This window comes from Strix uralensis, chromosome 2, assembly GCF_047716275.1.
Source record: "Strix uralensis isolate ZFMK-TIS-50842 chromosome 2, bStrUra1, whole genome shotgun sequence".
Classification (NCBI taxonomy): Eukaryota; Metazoa; Chordata; class Aves; order Strigiformes; family Strigidae; genus Strix; species Strix uralensis.
In genome coordinates, this window is record NC_133973.1 from 208,712 (window position 1) to 234,395 (window position 25,684).

General features: G+C 37.5%; 2 protein-coding genes across 5 annotated transcripts in view; one reads left to right on the forward strand and one right to left on the reverse strand.

The window, feature by feature from the left end:
* CMSS1 (cms1 ribosomal small subunit homolog) overlaps positions 1 to 25,684 on the forward strand; it is a 247,877-nt gene that overhangs the window by 5,380 nt on the left and 216,813 nt on the right. The window lies entirely within an intron of this gene.
* The window catches only part of FILIP1L (filamin A interacting protein 1 like), a 213,601-nt gene that overhangs the window by 3,592 nt on the left and 184,325 nt on the right, over positions 1 to 25,684 (reverse strand). For all 4 annotated transcript variants that reach the window (XM_074851902.1, XM_074851892.1, XM_074851911.1 and 1 more), the window contains 2 exons: positions 14,721 to 17,475; positions 1,028 to 1,212 (listed from right to left, as the gene is read on the reverse strand). In XM_074851902.1, the coding sequence (XP_074708003.1) occupies positions 1,028 to 1,212; positions 14,721 to 17,475 (2,940 nt within the window). The remainder of the gene's footprint in view (positions 1 to 1,027; positions 1,213 to 14,720; positions 17,476 to 25,684) is intronic.

Genomic DNA, 25,684 nt, shown 5'->3' on the forward strand with positions numbered 1-25,684 from the left:
TAGACAATTCTGTGATTCTGTGAGTGAATTTTAAGTTTTTTAAAGAAGATATACTGTAAGAAAAGCAAAAAGGCAAATTCTCTCATGGATGAACTAGAACTACTTGTGCAAAGAGTTAGTTTGGTTAAAAAACCACTTCACTAAGGGTTATGAATGCAGTTACCTATTTTTCTTGAATGTGAGCAGTTGAAAGGAAGGGCAAAATTGTGGATGAATGCAAGAACAAAATTGCGCTTCTAAGTCACAACTTACTGTTGAGCTTGACACAAATTTTGATCAGTTCCGAAATACTTTTTAAGAGAACTGAAATCAAAATACTATAGTCCAGATAAAATGGCAAAAGTTTATACAGCTAATACAAACAATATCCATCTTAATTCTCGCATCTATTTTCCTAAGATAACTTCTGCACCAATGTGAGTGGGGATAATCACACTAGTTAACTCATTGAGGAGAGAATTGTTCATCTTCAAATCATGCTTTTAAAGTGATGCCTGGCACAACAAGGAGCTCTGCATTTGTTTAAATTCTGTACATTATAACAGAGCAGATTTCTCCATACATCTCTTTATTCTGACTTTACTACTGAACATAAGATATCCATACTGAAACACTTCTTGGCTAGACCAACCTTGAAAACAAAATGGCACCTCCTGCAACCCCTCTTCATTTGATTGACCATGTGTTTTTTATAAATCTACAGAGACAACATTAGTATTGTTATTTGTGGAACATGTCAATGCTGAATTTATAGTAGAAACTTATTTGTGTCTCATGTGCTTTTCCACTGTGAGGGCCAAAGTCTGAAATTATACCAGAAAAATGGGAGCAGGGCTTGGTCCCTGCAGACATGCAGTTACCTTTGGCTCTTAAGAATTTGGCTGTCTCTTGATGTCCTGTGATTGGTGACCATTGACGTGCTGGCCATGTGGATGGTTTCAGATGTTTCCCCAATGGAAACAACTACTGTTGAGATTCAGATTGCTTAAATCCGTTTTAATGTCATAGATCATAGAAAATTATTTACCTTCTCCCTCCGCTTTGAAGGCAAGTTTTAGACACAGTCCTTATAATGTGTAGCTTTCCAGAACTGCTGTCTTGGAGCGGTTTGTTGAGATGTCCGACAGGAATTTTAGCAGGTGCTTTGGTTGTGCTCGTAGGCTTTGGTTTGGGGATCCGAGTTGGAACTGAACGACGGAACGCATCAGTAATCTTGAAATAAACCAAGAAAATAAGTCATGCATTAGGGAGGAGAGACAGATTGTATATTTAGCTTGTCAGTGTCTTTTCCACTTTATAAAACTAAACACATCGCTCTTAGAACTGTTTGTCTGAACTTCCTTTCTCTCCTTGGTATTGAGAGTGTAGCTTTGCATTTAACTTATCTACTTGATCGGTGAATATCAAAGAATCTGGATGAATTGAAATCCAGAGTATAAATAAGTGGGGTTTCCTGTCAGCCCTCTGACCAGGGCAGCAGCCCTAGCGGCTGAGTGATGCAGTGCAAAGGCAGTGGACTGTGTGACTTCTCTGGGCGAATAATCAGAGGACTTCCACATACAGGAGAAAGTCTTGATTCAGTCCTGAGTAGCAGGCAGTACCTAGCTCATACTTTACTGTGAGAGATCTGTCTTTGAAAGTGACCACAGTGTACACAAAATGAATGTAAGAGAGCACTCTCCCTTCAGGATCCCTCATAGTCATATTTAGTTGCAGAGAAGTAGACAAAAATAAAAAGTTAAAGTGAGCACTGAAAAGGGGCGAAGACCTGTAAAGGCGAGGAGATTGAAAGGTACTGTAGCTGAAACTAGGGTTAAACGGGCACTACCTGTCAGAAAGGCTTTTTGCATCACAAGCCATTTTATATACCTTCTATATTTGAGCAACAGAGTAAAAGAAGTTCACTGAGGTTTTTTTAAAGAACATAAAACAGAAATGGTGTTCAAATGAGGACAATAGAAAACAGCTTCAAAACTCTGGTGAATTAAGTATGAATAAGAATGAGCTAGATCAAAACAAGTTTTGAGAAGCAGCTTCCTAGTGGCCATAAAAGTCTGCCCGGAATAAGTATTTATTAAAAAAAAAATGTATCAGAATTCAAAAGCTTACCATTTGGCTGTAGATAATCATATATGACAGGAGTTCTCAAAAGGATAAAGCTGAGCCAACAATCACATCATTGCATGTGCTCAGTATGGAGGATCTGGGGAAAGTTTGCACATTAGAGACGTGCTTAATGGATCATGAGTAAGGAAAAAAAATAATCAACCTGGGCTAACTGAAGTTTGCAAACAAAGAGATAGAAAGAATAGTAATGATCTCCCAGAACAATGTGGCATTTTTCTAAGAATTCTGAAGGAGCAGATCTTTAAAATTGCTGAATCCTTATCAGTGATGTGCAACCTGCCACTGAAATTGCTGGTGATGCTGGAGAGATGTGATGCCACTTTTAGAGTAAAGCTTCACAGAGGATTCATGAGTATAACTGCTGAACTGATCAAACTGTAGAAATGACAATATGAAATAGCATGTTCACCCACATGGTTACTAATTTTGCAGTGGGAAAACATCCACGCTTCTTGTTGAGGATAATATTCAAGTATGTGTTAGTGAGATATTGTTATATAGGTATATATATGGTATCAGATTGTCTAATAATGAACTAGGCAGTCTGTGAATGTTCCCAGGCACTGGAACTGTTAAATTGTCAATAGTGTTGAATTGCTGGTGTGGTCCATGACCTGGATCTAGCTCTGGAACAGTTCTGAGGCATAGCCTGGGCGTTAGCCCAGAGGAGTGTTCATTTCGAGTTGGTAGTTTGTATCTGGCTAGGTTGTTTTGGAGGCTCAGGAGGTTTCTTGTAGTTTGGGTTGATCCCTGACTTAGTGTCTGAGGAACAGATGTAGGTGCCTTTAGCTTACTATTATAGATGTGACCATGTTATATACAGTTTTTCAAAAAAAACCCATGATAGTGGTCTCTAAAGAAAGAATCTTGGGAGAACAATGTTTCTGTGGAAAAAGAGGGAAAATTCTCATGGTTAAAAAGTGGCAAGTGGGTAGGAAGTAGAGCATGTAGCCAGTTTTCATAGTACTGTGGAGATACCATCCGAGTCTCACAGACACCTGTGATACTGAACATATTCATAAACTGCATGGGAAGAGAGTTACTACTGAAATGATGTTTGCGTATGGTATAAAAGGGAGGGCATTAGAAGCAAGAGCTGACTAATTCACGGTGTTGAGTAATAAGGTGATAAAAATGTGTGTCAGTTCAGTGTTAACAAATGAAAAATAATATAAGTAGGGAAAGCTAGTTTGCACCGTAGTAATTATGACATCTGTTGTCACTCAGAACACGTATCCTGATGTTGCTGTAAATGATCCGCATTGCTCAGAAACTGGCAATTGTCAAACAGGTAACAGGCAGGTTAGTAATTACTGGGAAAGGAATAGAAGAAAACAAAACCCATAATTTTTTAGTGTGTAAATCCAAACCATGCCTACATTGTGAATATTTTGCTGTGTTTTGTCCAAAGAGCTCAGAAAAGGGTGTGGCAAAATGCAGACAAAGGTGGCAAAGACGATCAAGTATGGAATGGCTTCTGCATGAAGATTAACAACATACACTAAAAAAATAGCTTGTGGAGAGAAAAAAACAAGAGAAGGAATTGAGCATTATGGTGAATAGGGAAATTCTAATAACATGCTTGAGAGGGCATCCACTGAAGGTGGGTTAAAGGTAAGTAAAAAGTATTTTCCCTCGTCAGTGAGCTACAAAACTCATTGGGACAGGCGGTTTTTGAGGTGATTATATAAATTGGTTTGGAGAGACTTTAGACTGATTCAAGACATCCATCAATAACTGCTAAACACAAAGACATGGTGTAGGTGTCAGCTGTGAATAGCTGGAAGTTGTAGACTGATAGAGGCTGGGCTTATTACTCTGTGTGGTACTTAACTTTTTTTTCATAAGCATTTACCACTGGTCACTACCAAAGATGAGGTACATAGATCCTGGGTCTGAATGTGTGTAACTCATTTCAGGTTTTTATTTTCAAAACCATAGTTTTTCAACTTGTAGCTTTTTTTTTGGTAATACATTGAGAAAGAGTTTGGTTTTGAAAGTGAGAAGGAAAAAGGAGATTAGTTTTCATTTTCTCTGTGTTCCTTGAAGATTTTGCCTCTAGGTGGCAGCAAAGTTTTTCTATTGTGCTTCATTCCAGTATTTTTACTAAAACTGGACTGAAACTTGTCATTAAATGCTGAATTAAAAAAGTGAACATGTATTTTCATGGTAGTTTTGAATTTTAGCACTCATATTGTTAGTATCCAAGGAGAACTCCAAACCAAAAAGCATTTTGCATCAATTACCAAAGGCACCGTGTTAAGAAAGAAGGGGCTGATGTTGGAGGGACTAATTGTTTTACTGCTATATGGCTTTCCTTGAGTACTGAGTTGGAACAGCTTGCCTTCTTGCTCTGTGGTATGGCCTTGTAGATGAGGCACAGCACTGAGAATCAGATGTTTGGCTGGGCTATTCCTAGCAGTGCTACTGTCTGATGTAAATGTAGAGATGATAGCTTCAGTTTGCTAACTAGAAAAAGAATTAGATTAGCTATCATTTGCTAAGCATATTGAGATGAATAAGATAAAAATATTTATGTAAAGTCTTGCATGCTAAAGTGCAACTGTATCTCCAAGAAACAGTTGTGGTTTGTTGTTTTTATTTTTGAAAAGTGTTCCAGTTCAGAGATTCCATAGGGCACAAAGTGGTTGGAGGATTGTTTTTGTAGTTTGAACAGCAGTGCTAGTACTCCAAAAAGGTATTTGGAGGCCCAGATTTTTACAGGTTTTGTGCACCTAACTAGTGTTCGTGCTCTAAAATCTTATTAAATCAGTGGCAAGTTAGGTGTGAAAATACCCCTGTGCTGTGGCTGGTAGTTTGTGCCAGCTTCCAGCTCAAAACCACCATTTAGAATATAGCCTTCTGAGCTGTCAGATTTCATTTCAAGAAAAAATTTTTTGGTGATTCAAAATGATGTTCTGTTTTGCAGTTCAGAATGACAGTATTAAATACATCTAAATTGTTATCACTTAGTGCTGAGAATTGCATTATAACTGATGATTTTTGTCAAGGTTTGGTCTGCTTACAGTGTTTGTATTGCTTTCTTTTGTGTGTGTTTACATTTGTTTATAGCCACAATAACTGAACTGAAGCAATTCCTGGCATAACAGGCTCAAACTTGAGGATAACAGCTGTACTACAGGCTTTTTTCCTATGCAAATAAACTATACCAGTATTAAGTTTCTGTGCCAGGACAACTAAACTTGCACTTCAGTGATTGTACCAATCTAACTGTATAGCTGTAACTTCTGTTGTAGGCAAGGGTTTAACAAACTGTCCATCTAGTTCTCTTCCTCCTCATTCAGTACTTAAAAATCACTCTCATTTTCATCATTCCTGATATAAATTCTAGAGAAGAAAGGCTGAATAACTTAAATTTAAGGAAGACACTTGTTGACGCTTTTTGAGTTTAATTACATGTGTAGCTAGATCAAGGACTAAACTTTATTTTTTTTAAAACTTGGTACTTGACAAAATATGAATCTCAGATATGAGTTGTAAAACGAACATTTTGGGTCAGTTGACTATCAGTGGTCAATGCTTAAGCTGCTGTAAGTTGTACTTGTAAAGAGGGAATGGCATTATGTGGGAATTGTCTGGAAAGCACTTGGAAGTAACTGGATATCAAGTTCTGCATTGGTTTAGTAGTATGTGTACTGAAAATTCTTGTGCAATCCTCTTAGTTCCTTCCCTACTACTCAGTGTAGAGGCATAGAAACAGATACATTGGCTATGGCATGATTGTGAGTTGGGATGTCCATGTTGATTTTCAGGCAGACCTGAATGACTGAAAAAACCCCTATAAACAGATTTTGGTGGGCTTTTTCAATTTTGTTTTTAACTCTATGTATGGGAAGTCTGTGTGCACACCAAGAATCTCTTCAAAATTCTTCAAATGTATGCACCCTTTCTACCAATTTATTTTCTCCTTCAAGATGAATGGTTTTCAGTCTCCTGCATTCTTTTTTTGATGCTTGTACTCGAATTTGCTGGCTCTGTGTTCATGATTGCTGTTTTGTTATGGCTCCTTGAATTCCCATCTGTAGGCCACTTTCTATATTTGCTGTCTTTGCAAGTGATAGAAGAGGAAGTAAGATATGTTTATCCTTCAGAGACCAAGCTGAGCTGCCTTTCAAGTTCTGAAGAGCCCTTGTGAGTTCCCATCAGTGCTCTCAAAACACTCCATGAAATGAAATGTTACCCAGGAGCTACCTGTCTGAGTGGTTTTCCTTTACTTAATGTGTCTAAACACAGTTGCGTAAATATGGTCAAATACTGCAACGACAAAGACAGCCAACCCCCAAAACATTAAACTAGCCACATTTTTGAAATGCAAAGATTATGTGGTGTGTCTGTAAATATAACAGCATCATATTAGTTTAAGGTGTTGGACTTCAAAAATACCAAAGTTTTTATCAGTAGAGTTTACAGTTGTAGAAATAAGCAGGTAAAGGTCATTTTCAAGGCAAGCAATGATCTAAGAATCAAGAAAGCTGCAGTTTCATAAGGATCTTTTAACTTCCTCAGTTTTAAATTAACTTCTGAAGTAGATGTCAATCACCTGTAATAGGAATTGGCAGGAGCAAGGATGTTAAGCGTGAGAACTGGTACCCAGCAGCTGTGTATGTTATTTCATAGTGAATTACAGTAGGTACTTCAGGGACGGGAACAAACACTCCATAGGTGATAAATGTGGAATTTTTTACACCTGACAGTGAAAATGGCCCTTCTTAACTTCAGGAAGTCAACTGTGAAAGCATGCTCTGAAATATTAGCATGTATGTTCTATACACACTTTGGTTTTTTTTTTCTCCACAGGCACAGTGTTTATCTGTTATTTATATGGGCTGTCAGGTATTTTCCCACAATATAATGCTTGCTTTCTGGTGAGTGGGCTAGGGCAAGGGTGTGTTGGGGGGAGGTCAAGGAGAGAAAATACATCTGTTTCTGTGCTGTTCAAGTAGTTCTCCTGCTTTTGGTCCTAATATTTCTTTTTTTTTTTTTTTTCTTCTATGGAAGTATGATGTATGCTTTGCTTCTTGTTTGAACTGTATTCATTTCAACAGGGGGGAGCATGTAGTACTTCTGCTGTATGTTTTCTTATTTGCCTTTCCAGTCATTGTGGAACTTGATCTAGGAGAAATAACTTTAGATAAGGTTCTTTTGCACTGCTTACATTTTTAGCATAAGAAATTTGAGCAACAGAGAATATTATTTTCAACTTTACTGAAAATGGCCAGGGGATGGTGCTAAAGATCCTTTACACAGAAGTTCATGTATCTATATGTGCACAAGCTTGCCTCTTGCCAGACTTAAGTTTGTTCCTGGATGATTGAATGCAGTCAGGACGTAAACCAGGTCTCCAAGTGAGAGTGAGTTAAGATTAAGTTATAAACCTGAATATTCTCTTTGGTTTCCAAACAAGACAGCTTTGGCTGAAATTTCCGATTAGGCTGCCTCAAATGCACAGGGCATTCAGGTATTTCCTTTTCTTTCACTAGGTCCTGACATCTGTCTTCTAGGAATCCGGTGGGAAAATTCTCAGTTGCTTTGCATTTCCTTCTTTGAAATCCACTTGTGTGCGTGACTATACTGAGATGTGTAAGCAGGAGCAGTATAAATAATCCTTATACTTACTAAGATTGGTAAGACCTTAGCCAGAGTACTGTCTGGCTTGGGGCACTGCATTGTCACACCATTATAAACAGCTCTGCAGAGGGAAAATGGTTAGTAATCTGTATAGTTGGAGTACTTGAGCTATAGAGAGCAATTGGGTTTGTTTAATCTGGAGAAAACAAAACTGAGGAAAGACAGGATAGTTGTCCTCTAATATGTGAAAGTCTGTTGCAGAGAAAATAGTTTTCGAAGTCTGGTGGAGGGATAGGAAAGCAAACACACGATTACAATTTGAGCAAAGGCAATTTAGCTTAGAAATCAGCAAGATTCTTAATGGCAAGGGTATTTCAGCCCTGTTAGAGATTCCTGGGGTAACTGTGAAATTGTCATTGCAGAAGTTTTTTAGAATAGGATGAACCAGCCATTTGTTTGAAAGGGTTTAAGTCAAGTTGTAGTAAGGTAATAGGCTGAAAAATGTCCTGAGGTCCTTTCTAAGCTCGATTTTTCTGTGACTTCTGCTCTTCTGTTGATATTTGACCTATTACAGCACTCTTGATTTCAATAATATGACCTATTTGATAGAAAAATCTATATGAATGTTAGAAATAATTTCCATATATGTGAGACGATTTGCACTCAAATAACCAAATGTGTCACTCTGGACTTATTTCCTGAACACCAAATTTACTTTCTGGTGGTGGGGAAGAGAAGCTGGTTGGACAGAGTTGGAGGCAGAAGTTGTATTCCTAATTACTAAAATTCTGTTGTGTGCTTTGCTTTTCCTGGGACACGTCTTCACTGGGAAATGTGATCATCCTTTAAACATAAGATAGTTTAAAAACTCCTTTTTAACAGATAATTGACAAGATGCAGGGAAAGATAAGGTTATGTTATAGGTCAACAAACCTAGGACAAGGATATACCTGGGACTGGTTGATCAGCATGGCCATGCAGCTGGCTGTTCTCTGAAATGAACAGTTGCTTGCTGTTAGTTCTCTTCTCTTTGCCCCTTGAAACAAGGAGGGATCTCAGGCACTTTGTTGGGGCACCTGGAGACCCTAGTAACAGTAGTACTAAGGCCTTTTCAAAAAAATACTAAACACACTGCAATATTAATTCTGTCCAGGAGAGGGTAGTGCCGGCACTTAAATGCTTCTGCCGGTGCTTAACGGTCAGCGTTTTTATGTAACACGTTACTTTACAAATCTGTGTGAGATCATCAATTCACTTGGTTTAAAGCTGCGCTGCCATTGAGTGAGATTCTCGGCAGCAGGTATTATTCTGTAGAGGTTATGAGCAGTAGGGATACATGTGTCGGGTATTAAAGGTGTGTGGAACTGTGCTCATACCTACACACACCTTTTCACATGAAAATGTCTTTAGTATCAATATTGTCTGTTCAAAAGCTTTCTATATATTTTTCCCATGTGAGTTAATATGTATTTTGAAGAAACATACAGGGTAAACAGGTTGGGCCCAAATGTGTTCTGCACAGAGAAGGAAAAAGAACCCTCTGCTTTTACCATCGTGGCTTTATTTCTGTCAGGGAGCAGGCTGTTTTCCTCTGTGAAAGCCACATTTACAGGTGTGTTATTTGGAGTCCTATTTTATATATATATAAAAATGGTATTTTAAAGCACTGCTCTACCTTTTGTCCTGCCAAGATGCTGTTTCTATGGGATAAAACATGACTTACAATGGCTTGAGTATGAGACAATCAAGGATAAGAAATTGTAGATTCTAATTGCGTTGAAGCTGCCTTGCCGTGTTTTTGCACAAGTCAATTAACTGCTCTCCTAAAAGAGGAGTAATTTCTTCTTGCTATCCCAGAAGAATGTTAATTATGCTTATTGTATATTTGGAGTGCTTTGTGATGCATTTGCATGATAGATTGTATCTCTTCAGACAGTAGTGGTAGCTTCTAAGGTGATGGGACCAGGGCTTTGGCAGTGATTCCAGTATAAAGTGCTCATGCTTTCTGCTTGCCCCGTCAGTTATGCTGATGTAGCTCTTTTGTAGAGCTGTGCTGTGAAATAGATTTTTTTTTTTTTTTTTCAAAACAAAGATTTGTGGAGTGTGGTGGGTTTTTTAGTTGTTTGTTTTAAATCCATGTTAGTTTCTTGACCTGGTTCACAGCACTGCCTTCCTGAACAGTGATGACAGCATAACTGAAAGGGCAGTATTTTGTGATATGGGATGTGGTAGGGGTAAGAAAGGGGAGGGAGCTTCTTTTGCCCATCCCTATGTGAAGACTCTGTGATGTTAGGCCACTGCTTGGCAAGTGGAGAGTCACTGATTAAAACAGATCTTTCCTCTTCTGTTCAAAATCTGTTTCCCAAGAGTACTTTGCTTAGTGGCCACAGGAGAATCATGTTCAGTTGGCAGCTCTGATATTTGAGGCTTTCTGGGTGCCCAAAGTATGGTGGGTCATTGGGTGATGTGCTAGTGGAGACAATTCTGCTACATCTTAGGCCACCGACTTCAGGTTTGTGAAAACACTTCATGCTGCTTAAATTTTTACAGTTGGCCATTTTTTTTTGAGCAATTTCCCACCTACAGTACTTAGTGTTAATTTTAAAGTGTCTTTATAAACCCACTTGTGCTGTGTTTGAATGAGAAGATCTTTTATGTTTCTTGGTGACACAATGTTTTGGTAGTCTTTGCTTAAGCCTGGAGATTAGGCAATTGTCAGTTTTTGTTTTGCCTGTCTCAATATCTGTTTCCTAGGGACAAAGTCATCCTGCAGATGGTTACTCCATTTCCATCACCTAACCCTGCAGCATCAATTCAATCTTAATCAAAAAGTAGTGCTGTGCAACTCTGTTTCTAATTATTTTTTCCCCAGTGTGGGGAGCACGCCTTCTTAAGCCTTGCATGAGAGGTTTACATACTGATCTTTTTTCATATTACAGCCTTATATTCTGTCCCCACACACCATATTATCTGCAGTGCTTTGCATCAGGAAGATTAGCTGGCTGCTGCTGTAATTTTTGTCAATTCTATTTCTTAATTAGCTAATTGAGGGAGGTTTTTTAAATAACTTGAAATACTACCTTGCAGTTGATGGATGGGGGCTTTGCTCTCAGAATACCATTATTGCTTCTTATTATCATCTTTTTTCTTTTCCTCCTTTTCCCTCCCTCCCTCCCTCCCCTCATCCATCCTTCCTGTAAGGACAAAAATTACAAATATTTCTTCTGAAATATTTAATCACCTAAAAAGAATGACTTAAAAATGCTGAGCACTGAACTGTTTGTGCTGCCTTTGCTTGTGTTCCTTTTCTCACTCACTGAAATAAAACTGAAAAGATGAAGACAAGTGGGCTGACAGCTTCTGCCACTTTTTAGCACTTAATTATCCCTTTTCCCAGGGACTTAACATCCAGGGGAAAGGGTAGATTTTTAGACTTCAGAGGAGATGCTTGCTAAGTTTTGGAAAATAGAAGGCTTGATGTTATGATATGCTGAAAACTGCTTTTATGCTCTCATTCACAGTGTAATCCCTCTGATACGTGCTACTTACTTTATGACTATTATTTCGCTTTAACAATGAATTATTACCTACCTGTCAGATTTTAGGCTTTTGGGCAAATGCTGAAAAGAGAAGTGTCTCAGCCTCCAAATTAACAGCAATACTTATGGAATGCTTGAAATTCCTAGAAAAGCTGCCTTACTTGGTTGAATTTTAATATGATTATGCTTGACGTTTTTGTTCAGTGTTTAAATCAATTTGCAGACAATTGGTTTAATTTTCTCCTTACTCTGCTGTTTTCTCTTTGTCTGCTAAGGAAGTAGGTGAATATTCTCACTCAGCAAAATGGAAATAAACTGAAATATGGAGGGATCTGAACAACTTGAGGTTAATTTGTAAATTGGTAATTTGAGTCCTTAAGCTATGCTTCCTATTTGTTATTTTATGATAGCATTACAGCTAACTTATTTCTGTTCAAACAGTTAAGTAAGTTTCAGCTCTCAACAAATGCATCCAGGTGTTTATTTTCTCTGCTGTGTGCTTTGAAATAGATCTTGGGAATTGGAACAGGATGAACCTGTTTTATTCTGCAAACCTTATTTTCAGGGAAAATATTTTATTTTTCATCTGTTGAAATGAATGACAAAAATTCCACTGTGAAGTCAATTAAGATCTACACATAGATTGTTTCATCAGCAGGGGAATGTAAGCATCCCTTAATCAAGCTGTGTTTTTAGGCAAGTAGCAAGTTCATTTTTAGGCACTGGTGATGTTTCTTACTTAGGAGTTAATAGTATTGAGTGGTTGGTTGCTTCCTTTGTCTTTTGTTAATTGGACAGATACGGGAAAACCCTCATGAGGGTAAGGATTAAGACAGGAACAGAAGTACTGTCCTGTTTAATTATTAAACGTGCAAGTGGTGTGAATTCTAACCTAGGTTTTGTATTCAAAACTGTGCTTTAAACTCTGAATGTCCTTATTCATAATACCTTGGGAATCATCCAAAGGACTAAGGGTGCTTATTGCTATGTCCTGATTTGTGCTTTTCTTTTATAAGGCGTTGTAATAGATGGCCAGGTGGTTAATGATCAACACATTTCTGTGTATTTTGGAACACAGGTATGAAATGAAATGTTGGGGTTTTTTTTACAAGATTTTTAAGTCCAACTGAAGAAAATATTAGTGCTTCTGGAGGACAACTGTTAATCCTTTAATTTTTGGAGAATCTGGTGTCTGTTAGTACAGTGGCACACAGTTATTCAGTACCATGCGTGTAATGTGACCCTGCAGAGATCCTGGGGATTGTTCAGCAGGATATGCAGTAACTCAAATTCTAGAATTGCAGAGAATGTGTTTTGAATGGACTGCTTTTTGATTTTGAATGAGCCCTGCGGTTTCAATGAGCCCTGTGTAACCTGAATGTAGTTAACTAACTTGTTCGTATAATTAACACACTCTAAAATTATTACAATCTTGACTTGCCCGAGTGCTGGCTGCTGTCTTGGTCAGTAACTTTTGCTGAAGTTGGTGGAAGCCAAAGTTTGCTTTGCAGGATAAGACTGTGCACCTCTTCTGACCCAGATCTTAGTCACTTCTAAAGTCATTGGAGATAAACTGAGACAAAACAAGTAGGAAGGACCTCTTATGAAGCCCAGTAACTTCAGGAGGTGCTGTATTAGGTTATGCATGACATTAAACTAGGCTCGTGCACGTCCACATTTTGTCTTTTTAAAATTGTCACTGCTCAACTGTAATACATTTGTTATAGCCATTTCTACCACAAATCTTATAATTTGATATTTTTTCTTCTCATTGTCAATTTTACTGAGAAAAAATGTACATGGGTGTTGGACTTTGCTTTTCAATAGAAACTCTTCCTTCTAAAATCAGTTATTACCAGTTGTAATCATTTAGATTCCTGTCCATCAAAAGGACTTAAAATGATAAAAGTCCCCTTGTTATGTGAAAGCATGTACCAAAGTCCTTTGCTGAATCACTTCCTAAGTATACTGCAGAAATATTTTTTTTCTCTAGATAATCTAAGCAGAATAAAGATAAAGGACTTTCTGCTTACCTGCAAACTTCCTTGTTGATAAGGAGGTTGAATTCTTTTTAAAAAAAATAATCCCCCCCAAGAGCATAAGATACATAGGCATTTAACTTTTTAGAATAAGAAGCAAGTGTTCCAATCTATGTTTGCAGTTTACAGCGTTTGAGAAAAAGAGACACTTGAAAGTGCATTCCAGGTCTTTTGGGCTGATTCACATTCAGCATGAAGTTGGTTCGCTATTAGCAATATTTTCTGGGAGCTTAGGATTGACTGCTTGGCACATGTGTAGAGGGAAGAATTGCTTACATTTGTCTTTTTCCTAGGCACTACACTAATACTGTATCCATCATTAAAATATCTTAACCTGTTTTGTCCATTCTGTATGGTACTCCTATTTATTCCTAGTCCTAGAGGCCTGCGTGTTTGGAGAGTTCATCTAGTACTACTTAATGCTTCTGTCATGCTTTTTCTGTCTATTAAATGAAAAACACGAAGGTGTGCCATAGTTTGCTGATCTTGTTTCTTTTTCAGTGTACCTGTGTAATGTATATTGTCTGTTGAGATGGCTAGGAGCTCAGATGAAATTTGAATATTATGTGTGAATCCATTCTTCTGAGTTATCCTTTAGGAATGTAAATGTTGCTGTTTACTGTTTTACAGTGTACCTAAACGATAGCAGTTTTTCTGTTGTATCAGAAAAAAATGCTTGCCTCATTTGGGGAGAATCATTTTGTGATACAAGCTTCTGAACTCAATTCACTTACAGTTCACAGGAAGGTTTTAAAAGAGTTAACCAAACAATGTAAAAAAAGATTGGGAGGAAAAGTGGTGGTTGTGCTCTGGAATATATCATATATGCATCATAAATTTGTAATAAGATACAATACATAATATTTGGAGTGTTTGGTGTGATGTACTGATAATTATCTGAAATGAGAGGGCTGGGAGGAGTTGGGAAATAGCAGGGAAGATAATGAATCAAGTCTTACCTGAAGCTCGTAGGCAATATTATGGCTTAATTCAAGTTCTACTGTACATGCAAAAAAAAAAAATACAAACCACACATAACAAACAAAAATATTCTGCAAGCAACGGTAAAAATAATCAATTATTTACTGTTTTTGTAGTGTTAAAATATTTTACCAAGGCAAGTTGCAGTCAAAAGTAATGTGAGTTATTTTGAAAATGGAAATACATAAAGATGCATTTATACAAGTGCAAGACTAAATATTTTACATAACTGTATTTCAATGAGAAGATATACAGTAAGTGCACACTTGATAACACTAAGCAGGCAAAACTTAACGTTAGTTCCATATACTGTTGTATAGTTCATGCACAGATCTCTCCCAAAGTAAAGAGGCTGTTCCAAATAATTCTTGCTGGGATGAAAAACAGGATGGGTTGCTGGTAAGGGTGTCAGCATGGATGGGGGTCAGTTATAGACATTACTTACTGTAATTTGTGATTGCCGTGGGAGAGGAGTGGCAGTTGGTGTGATAGTAATACTGCTGGTGATTTTATTGGTGGGTTTACTGGGTAGGCCATTAGCTAGTGCTGGAGTTCTGCTGTCTTGCACCGGATTACAAGGGCTGACGGGCTTGGAATTGGTGAGAGCTTGGACGTAAGGACTTCCTAAATGGATGTGGATTTTGTTATCCTCAGTAGTTATTACACTTGATCCCGTACTGTTAGATCTCTGAAACTGCCATGATGACTGTCTGTCTGGGGATACTCTAAAAATGGTGTGCTTGGCTCCCATTTCCAAAGGCTCCGAGGAGAGTATTTGCTCCTGAGAACTTGAGCCTGATAAAGCCAAAGGGGACATTGTTCTTTCAGGAGTTAAAGAACCACATGATTCAGGAGTTTGAGATCTTGCAAAAGTAGCCATAGTAATAGGAGAAATTACTTGCTCTGGGGTCATGTAACCTTCTGCTGCTTTCGATTTTACAGGTGTTAAGGAGGCATTTTGAATAATGGTTATTCTTTGCTTTGGAGTGCCACAGTTGGGTATAACGGCTGTGCTTGTGTAGGAGTGAGGACTTTCAGTGGTAGGACTAGTTATTTCAAGTGTTGCTGTGTTCTGTCCGTGGTCTGGAGTTACTTTTATGTGAAGAGGTTGGCCAGGTGTATGGCTTAGCACGAGGTCTCCAGTCTGTGCACAGTTTCCATTTTGCTTTGTATGAATCTTTCCATTTTGAGGATGACTCTCTTTGGACTTCATCCAAGGGATCCATAATTTTTTGTTCACAGCATTTGCCATGGATGAGTTACTTTTGAAAGACACTGTGTGTTCCTCCTCATTGTTGTCTTTGGCCTCATTCTCACTGTCTTCATACAGTTGCCCATTTATGACTGTTCGCTCTAAAGGCATGAGGGTTTTGTAATCGGGTGGTTCATTGTCTGCTGGATCTGTCTGGACTTCTTTAGAAAAAACTTGCAAGTCAGAAATTCTCCTTCCATTGAGACCGGGCCTGATGTTCTTGCTGAAACGTCTGTACCTCTCCAGTTCTTTTGTGAGGCTTTCCATTTCTTTTGCTAACTCCCTGTTCTTGTTTTCTTGCTGGAGGAGTTTCTTTTGTAAGACTGTATGATCGCCTCGGAGGTGACAGATTAGGTCTTCTGTTGCCATGTATTCATGAATTTTCTCTCTCAGTGCATCTACTTCTCTGGAGAGATGACTTGATTTAGCTTCCTCTTCTTTGAGTTTCTTAAAAAGGCGCTGCTCTTGATTGGACTCTGCCTTTTCTGTTAATTTATACCTAGCCACTTCCATTTTCACAGCCTCCAGCTCCTCTGATAGGACCTTGGCTCTGTCCTGTTCATTGACATATCTTCGTTCTAGAGACTCAAATTCATCTTCAGTTTTCATAAGATCATCTTCTATGGCCTTCATTTCTTTCAGCTTCTGCTTAAGCCTCTCAACTTCTTGAGAAAGCTCTTTGATTTTGTTGTTTTCCTGCTGCAAGGAGGTGCTGGATTTAGTACTCTCCTTAAGTTTATTTTTAAGAAACTCTTTTTCAACAGCTTCCAGTGACTGAAGTCTTTTTCTTAGGACATTCACTTTGGAAACAAGATCACTTCCTTTCTCCTCTTCTGCTTTCAGTTTGTTTTTCAGTTCATCTCTTTCTTTTGTAACACTGGACACTTTTTCCTCTGCATCAGATTTTGATTTCAGTGCCTTTTTACTTTCCTCAATCAGTTTTTCTGTAACGGACATCACTTTATTTTGTTCCACCTGAAGCTGAGAAGTTGCAGCTTGCAGCTTTTCTTCTGTTTGCTTTATTTTTTCACCCATAATTTTTCTTTCATCCACAAGCATCACTGTTAGACTCTTCAGCTTTGTTAAATCTTCTTTAAGCGTGAACTCAGTTTTTTCTAACTTACTTTCAATTGCTTCAAGCTCACCAACTCTAGCTTTTAAGCCATCCAGCTCATGGGACAACTGTTTTGTTAACATTTTTTCTCTTTCTAGGTTGCATTTCAGGGAGTAACATTCCTGTTTACTCTTGTTGAAAGCATCTTCTAATTTCTCCAGCTCCATAATTCTTTTGTTGAGTTTGTCAACTTCCCCTTTAAGGTTCTTGCTCTGTGATGCTTCTTTTTCTAACTTTCTATTAAGTTCTCTGCACTGATCTTCCATTTTTATGAGCTCTTCATCTTTTCCTTCCATCTCCAGTAGTCGTTTCCGTAGTTCTTCTACTTCGCTCATAAGCGTGGAGTTCCCACACTCTCCCTTATTTATCTTATCCCTTAGGTCTTGCAGTTCTTCTTCTGCTTTTCGTAAAGATTTATTGGTCTCTTCCAGCTCATCAATTTGTCGGCTGAGAGCAGTTAATTTTAACCGAAGCTGACGATTCTGACTGTCTTCATTGGTTAGTTTGGCCATCATCACTTCTTGATCTTGGGAAATCTTACTGCTTTGGGCTTGAAGTTCAGCCTCCAGCCTGCTGGCTCTCTGTTCCTCTTCTTGAACTTTTGCTTCAGCAAAAGCCAGCTTCTCATGTGCTTGTTCTGCAGAAGTGGTTAATTCTTGAATTTTTTGACTTTGTTGATTCAACTGCTCAGTGAGTCTTTGCTGTTCATCCACCACCATTAAAGCAAAGGATTTCAGCTTAGTCAATTCTTCTTTCAGTTTAGCTATTTTCTTGTTGCTTTCCTTCTCTTTTTTTGCCTGATACGCTGTTTCTTGTTCAAGAAGCTTTTTCAATCTGTGGGAGGAAATAATATTGTATTTTGTAGCCGTTTCAATGGGCATTTAAAAACACACTTGAAATATGACATGTCTGCCAGATGTGCATGAACATCCACTTGTAACTACAGGCAGACCTCTCCTTGTAGCATCATGGGGAAGTGCCCACAGGCCTTACTTCCTACTCAGAAGTTCTTTTGTAATGGACACTTCAGTATGATCATTTGGACTTTACTTCAGTAATTATGCATCTTTTGATTACGTTTTCAGCTTTTGACAGGTAACAGTGCAACACAACTTTCTGGTATTCTGCAGTGGAACAACACTGGTCTTGGCTGTTTGCTGAGCCTAGGTATGTGCATGCAAGTTTTGTTTGGGTTTTTTTTTAAGAAATATGATTATCATAATGGTTGAGAAATTCAATCAGTGCAGCCCTCAAGCACAGGTATAATTTACAGCGTGATAAACCTCCTAATAACTTGAAGTTACTTATAAACCATCCTGACGTTTTAGGATTAAACGTGTGTGTTTAAGTATGTGAAGGAAATGTAGCCACGCTAGGCAGTTAGGCTGTATAATATCAATTTCTAAGCAGCACATCAGAGCAAAACTAAACATTGTAGATAAGTCAGTGCTCAGTGAAAATGCAGGCGTTGTGACCTTGTATCATACATACACACAAAGAATGCAGTCAGCAGATAAACAGTTACTCAGGTTGTGCCTTTTGAACTTAAGAAAGCTCACACATCTTGCTGTAGGTTAGGCTTGGGTTCAGTCTTATATCCAGAACTTGCAGATACACCCAAGTGCAACCCTGCTTTTACAGGATTCTTAAAAGTTTTCGTAATGGTTTTCCAAAATTAGTTTTACAAGTTTATATTAGTACTCAGTCTTTACCAAGATGCAACATACTTAATTTGTTAGAGACTTGGGATAAGGTTGTGTGTTTGTTTATATCTAAGATGCTTATATCTAAGATCCTAAGAAGCTTCCAAATACCTCAAATAATTAGGTTCTTTTGTAGACTTTTCTTTGTCAGGGAAATGTTTGTGAAGTTGGTCTGAGGTTATGATTAGGTTTGGCCAGCACGTTTGCCTCCTTTCACTTAGATTTTTCCCACAGCCAACCTATAAGTATATTCTGCTATTAAAAATCTGAAAAGCCTAGGTTGGAGTAATAAAGTGTTAGAATTTGTATGTTTAGCTGTTGTTCATATGTATGGTACATACCCAGTTGTGTAGATCATGTGAGGGAAATGAGTTGCATGTCAGGACTGTACTTGCACAGAATGACTGCTTCAGTACTCATTAGCTGAGGCCCCTTGCTTTTTTTAGTTTTCTTTTCCCTGCTCTGAAATATGATGATGACTCTAGAAGCTGCTGCTGAAACATAAGATTCCTGTTGCACATTTGTCTCTGGTCACTATTGTGATGCCCTTGTCCACATGGTGAGTCTTTACAGCTTCCCACTGACAAGTTCCTGTTGCAGCCATCCTTTTAGTTCAGGAAGAGCTCAGATAATGGCCTCCTTTGCACAGATCTTTATTAGCTGTTGACTGACTGGATGCATATATTTCTGGGCAGTTAATAGGCTGCCTCAGCAGCATCCCCTTCGGCAGCATTGTAGTTTTCCTGCACGGAGAGAGGAAGTCCCTGCCATTCTACAACTGTCCATCAGACTTGTCTGATTTAATAGTGATATTGTATAGAAGTCTATGACTGTGAAATTTCTTATAATATCTTCGCTGTCCCCACTGTTCTTATTTTAGTGCATAAGTTGCACTATATTGAATATAATGGAATGCTTTATATGAAAAAATGATGAATGGGAAGTAGCAATAAACAGCTGGTATCAAAGACTTCAAGCAGCACCAGATTCTTTACAACAGTCAATTAACATAATGGGGAAAACAGACATGAAAAAGTATTAAGTGGAGAGGGAGAGGTTTGTGAAATGAGTTTGAAGGAATGCTGCTGGTTGATGGAACAAATAAAGAGGAGAAGACTGCACTATCTTCAAAGGCAGCTTTTTACTGTGTTGTTGGTGTATAAACTTGTCTGCTTCTCAGTGCTACTTTGAGTTTTTCAGTGTAAAAATCTCTCTTCCCTCCCCACCCTTGTCTCTAAATGCTTTAGTAGTGAAGTTCAATTGATGATTTACCGTTGCCATAGATATAAAATCATAACAGAAACATAACTAACAATTTCATTTGGAATGAACTCAGTTTTTGTGTGTGCATGAAGTTAAGACATTAATACTGTTAAAATAGACTTGGGCTTATTAGCGTTTGATTTATTTTAGCTTGCTTCACTATATTTTTGTAAGGCAAATTTAGCTGAGGTGATTAATACCTAAATTAATCAGTGTTTACCCAACACTTCTGTAGTGACTAGTTGGTATCTCTCTGGCCAAATGAAACTGTAATGCTCGAGTGACTGATGTGCCTTAAGTTGCTTTAGAAAGAAAACTCTTAGAGTAAATGGTAACCTACAATTTTAATTTTCATCGGGATGCTGTTTAATTTTTTCTGATGCAAATAAGATAATTGTGCATAAATAGGAAATAAGTTGACAAATGTTTGAGTGAATAATCCCAGCAGTCCTTCCAGTGAGTATCAGTCTATGTACAATTTGTATTTTTTCTATCTTCTTCTCTTTTTTTTTCTTCTATAACTTCATTTCTCAAGGTATCTAGAATGCCTAAGACTTGCTTCAGCAAAGTACTTGAGTTTCCAGCCCAAACTGAGTGCTTGAGTGAGGTAGTCTAACCCAGCCTCTGATCAAGTCAGTGTTGCAAGGGTTATTTGAACAAAAGTGCCTAAATTACTGGTATCTAACCTGGATCACTGTATAAACTGAGAAGGATTTTCAAGAGATTCTGTTTCTTTGGTCGTGCCAGAAGACTTTAGGGTATTTAAAAATGTTTCCTTCATTCAAAAGATAAAATGCATTTTTAAGATTCAAACAGAAATACAAGCAAATATTTCTAACCCCTGAGATGTATTTCTTTTTCTAAAAATACTTTTACACATCACTCCATTGAAGTTATGGAGCAGAGTGCAGAAGCTGAGTTAAAGGATTTTCATGTGTTCCTAAAAAGGAAAAAGGGATGTATTAAGCATGGTATATTTTTTTGATACTGTGCAGTTAAGTAAGTTTTTTGATAACTGTATGCTTATTCATGTAGTCCTATACCAAAATATTCATGTGTTCCTATACAGAAAAAGCCCTCAACAGTGATAAATAGATAATGATTTCTTGGGCAGAGTTGAGATTGATATTGTAAGAAGTCAACTGGGAGTCGTTAATATTTGCAGAAGAATTTTTCATTGGCTGCTGAATTCCTGTTTCATGGTTCAGTAGGTGACAGCAACTGTGTCTGCACACATGCACTTAGGAATAGAAGAGGACCCTAAAATGTTTCGGCTTTTTGGTGTTGTGAGTTTTTTGGCTGTGTTGTGTTTTTTTTTTTTAAAATTCATCGCATGTTTTTGGTCAGCTTTTTTGGGGAACCTGACTTCTGCAGGTCAGAGCTTGATTGTGTATATAATTTGAGTTAAGACAAATCACGTTTAGTTGAAGTGCTGTAACTGGTAATAGCACTTTGTGATATTTTGCATACTTTTGTGACAGAATAAAAATACTTTGTGTTAACTTCATCCAAAATACCTTTTCCTGAAGAAGGGTATCCAGAGTATGAGAAAGCGCAATTTTACCAAAAATATGCAAAGATCAAAAAAAGTTGGCTTAAAAAATAATAATTTAAAAAAAAAAAAAAACCACAGGCACTCCCCTGTCCAATAAAATATTTTTATCATTTTCATTTCCAGTTGAATTTCATGATCATGTAATTTCATATTAGGCAAAGGTAGGTATATCATTTAGTCAAAGCTTTCACAGATAATTCCAAGCAGTTGACTTCATAGGACTACAAGAACCCTTTCTGAATCCAGGCCAGCAAAAACAGGCATTGGAAATTGTTTTTATGAACATGAATGTTAGGTATTTAAACAGAGTCAGGGCAGTGTCTTATTACTTTTTCTTCAGAGCTTCTGTTATAAATTACTGGGTTTTTGTGGCTTACTGTCGTACTTGTTTGCAATACTGGTTGCTTGCTTTTTGATTTCCTTGAAGAAATTGTATTTGTCAGCTCTCCTCTATTCACTGTAATCGCTTTCCTCAGTATGCGTACTACAGCTTCTTGGCATTAATACCATGCATTCAGTCCTGTTGTCTTGTTATCCAGATTTTTTTTCAAGTGTGTATATGTTCAGCTACAGTACATTATATTTAGTGATATAATGACTGTGGGTTCTCTACAAGACGTTGGGACTCCCAAAACGGTTCGTTGTCTTGGTGTCATGTGATATGATTTTGTCTTTAAGTGGGGTTTTCCATTGTCATGGGGGGACATTGTTTAATTTATGTTTTTACAGAATTCTAAGGAGGCAGCTTTTCCTTTGACTTTCAGGGAAGCATGGGAGATGGAGATTGCAAGACCCTTATTTTTTTAATTTTTTGAGTTTGTTCTAGATTGAATCATTATACTCAGAATATGAATAAAATACTTCTAAGAATAAAAACTATTATTTATATTTTTTCTTTAAGCTATCTTGTAATAGTAACTTTAGAAAAGGCTGTGGTTTGTAAGGAGGAAAGTGAAATAAGTGTTGATTTGTAAAGCTGTACTTTCATCATTACTTCCACCAAGGTAGTGAGGAGATTTTAATAATACACCTTATCAATATATTTTTATCAGATCATTCTGCAGAAATGACTGAGACTTTGAATGTCTGTGACTTTTCTTTTTTTTGTAAATCATAAAGATAATTATTTTCATCTAGCTTGTGCTCTTCACCCTTCCCCAGGTAAAAGACGTGGCTTACTAGAGGTGCTACAGGTTATAACATGAGGGAGACTTGCTTCTAGAGTTTTTGGACATGTGCTTGAATTTCACCCTGTACAATGCAAATAAAAACACTAAGCTGAAAGCTTTTAACTGTAGATGAAGTCATGCCTCTTCCTCTGAGGCATTCTTCCCAGTTAGCAATAAGCCATGGTCTGGCCTTTAATAAGAGAAGAAACATGCTTCATCATTTCTAGTAAATCTTACAAGTTGTTGTAATTTTTGACACCAGTGCAGTTAAATGTTTATTTTCAGAAGAAAGACAAGTCTGTCTGTGCCTTCCACAGTTTATTGCAAAAAAATTTGGGTTTGTTAAAATGGGTTTCTGGTCTTGGGGTGGCTGTGCTTTTTTTTGTTTACCTACAATTCTACTTATCAATGTGTAGTTTTTATGGAGAACATATATTATGGCTACTTTTATGGCTCTCTTTATTATCTTTATCAATGCTTCTTTTTTCCCCCTGTCATAAAGAAAGTCAAAAGCCCTTGAAATTACAGCAGCAACAACATACCATAGCTGTTGTGTAATCTGTTGGCTTTATCTGAATCAGTCAGCACTTCCCAACAGAATGCAAACACTTATTTTAAAATTTGTTTTCCAGGATATTATTTACATATGTATATTTTAAATCATTAGTTTATACTAGGATGCAAACCTCGATGAAGATGTTTCAACTGCAAGAGACTGTGTATAAGGCAAATTTCCTGATAAGGAAATGTATTTTATAAAATGAGGACTTATAATAAGGGGTGTGTGAGTTCTGCTTATTACTCCACAGGCTACCACAGAGTAATTATTGTTTTATCTGATGCTTAAAATGCTGACTTGCTTTACAAGTCTGTATAAAAGTCATATATGATGAATGCTGTTGCCAGTTCTAGGTTAACGGGCAAAATTTCAAATGGATAACCAGATGTGTTTAGCTGTGATGCTGAGTAAACGTACGCAGATAATATATTCTTTCAAAAATTAATTCATCTGGAACAGTAACATTTTTTGTGACTGATTTCACAACTACTAAGCTGCAGAAATTCTTCCTGGTGATACAGGGTTATTGGCGCTCATAAATGTTATGAAATCCTGTGTAAATTTGGTGGCAGTAAATGGCATGAGGAATTTTTAACAAATTTATGTTGGTTAATTTAAGATGTAAGACTGGATTAACATTCGCTTTTCACTGGAGTAATTTTAATTCAGCCCTAAAATTCAGTTTTGTTAATAAAACAATAAAAAAAAAAAAACCCTCTGTTTAAGAAAATACTTTTCTGTCTTGAATGATATTCTTTCCATGTGTAGATGTTCTTGGAAATCACCTATCAAAACATGGGTCTTGTGTAAAAAGTATTAATGCTTTCTGTGGCAGCAACTGAATGTGCAAGGTGATAGTTACCCATTCTGTCTGTTAATTTCTAATGTCATTTGTAATGATAGCCATCTGCAGCGTCTGAGAGTACGATAGGAAGGTGCAGGATTTAGGTGGGAGTGAAGAAATTACTATCCTGTTAAGTTATTGCCAGGCTTTTGTTTTGTTTTGTTTTTTCCTTGACTGCATATCCTGAAAAACAGTTGTAAATGAGCGCTGGCCTGACAAGACCACAGTATTGATGAGCTTTAAAGTTAGCATCAAAAACTCAGGGTCCTAGAGTTATCTACTAGAAAACATGGCACAATGAATTGTGAGCTGGACTTTGATGTCTCCCCCTTTTTGAGATGCCCTCTTCTTTCTTCTTCCCTCTTTCTAGATTTAACAGCTATTTCAGGTATTCTTTGAAGTCAGTATCTATCACTGTTGGCATTTCAATGGCACATAATTGTGCATGTAGCATGACACTTAATCCTCTTCTGGCCTGAATCTAAATGCATCAATGACTTAACCAGCTCACAGGCATACAACTTGGGTTTTGGTAGTTAGTAGTTTGGGATTTGCAGAGTGCATATTCATTCTCCCCCTCTCTTTCTGTGTCTCTCACCCTCTCTCCACACTGCCTGGAAAGTCAGAAATAAAGCAAGTAATTTCAGATGCAACACCAGAATTTGGAACTCTTCAAATTTACGTCAGCCAGGAAATTATAGTTTTGCAGATGGAAAGCTTTCAGAAGGAAATGGAAAGATGAACCACAAGAGATGTGGTATACGGGTCAAAGCAACAAGACAGAGGAAGAACTTCTCAGTTACTAATTCGGGTCCTGCTTTTGTCTTTTCTTCATCTTTAACAAGTAAAATTTTGTGCCTGAACTTCAGACTTATTAAAATGGAAAAGCAGTGTTGACTTACTGTGACAGATTATTTTGAGAATTAATGTTAACCCAAAGAGGTTTTAATAGTATGGTAACTAGACCAAATAAACCAAGACACCTACTGCTTTTTATAATTTGTGATTTTTAAATGACAGTGTAATTGAAATTATTGCATTTGATGATTTGATATTGCATGATAACAAGTTAAATTGATGGGAAGGATCCTGTGTCTTTATGAATCTGAGTTTTGTTTTAGATGTATACTTTAAGCATTACTGCTAGAACATTATTGCTTGGCCACAGTTATTGAGCTGTTTTTAAAATCATCAGTGTTACAAAACACTCAGTACTACAGGTATAAACAGGACAGTGTTTTTCCTTCCCACCCCGCTCTGTGTGTGCAGGTGGGTGTGTGGTGCACTGTCTGTTCGGAGCATCAGTTCCAGTAATGGTTACCATTGCAGCTTGCTTCTAGGATTTAGCAAGTGAAAAACTGTAGCAGAAGTTAATTGAGCTCCCGAAAACTGACTTTTAGAGCTCTGTCTGCCTTCGCCCTGTTCCCTGTGGGAAGATTAGGCACAAACAAGGGAGTGCAGCTTGCCGAAGTTCTGGAAATTTCTGGTCAGACTGCTACTAGCAGCCACGTGTGTTTAGTCTGTACGAGGCAAATACTACTTAGATATCCCTGCCATGCTGCGTTTACTGTTGATGGAAGTGTAATAGTTGGAGGGCTGAGTTTTTGTCTTGGCTATTTAATCTGCATCCTTCAAGTGACTGAGGAGTTTGTAGCAGTTCTGGTTCCCTGAATGAGTCAGTTACTTCTGCTCTGTGTAAGTTTGTAACCCTTAAGTCATCTTTTTACACTTTTCAGTTTAATGAAATGCTTGTTTTGATTAGGAGAACAATCTGTGTTTCCTTTAAGCAATTTCAATAGATAAATCCTGTGTATAATTTGGTTTCTTTTTTTTTAATTCTGTGTGTAACATCATAGTCTGTAGGTTCAAGGTGGACCTCTTTTATGGATACTTTTTTTTCTGGCAGGCAGTTGGGAAAATAGGTGCTTTTCTGGTATCCGATTCACTTGG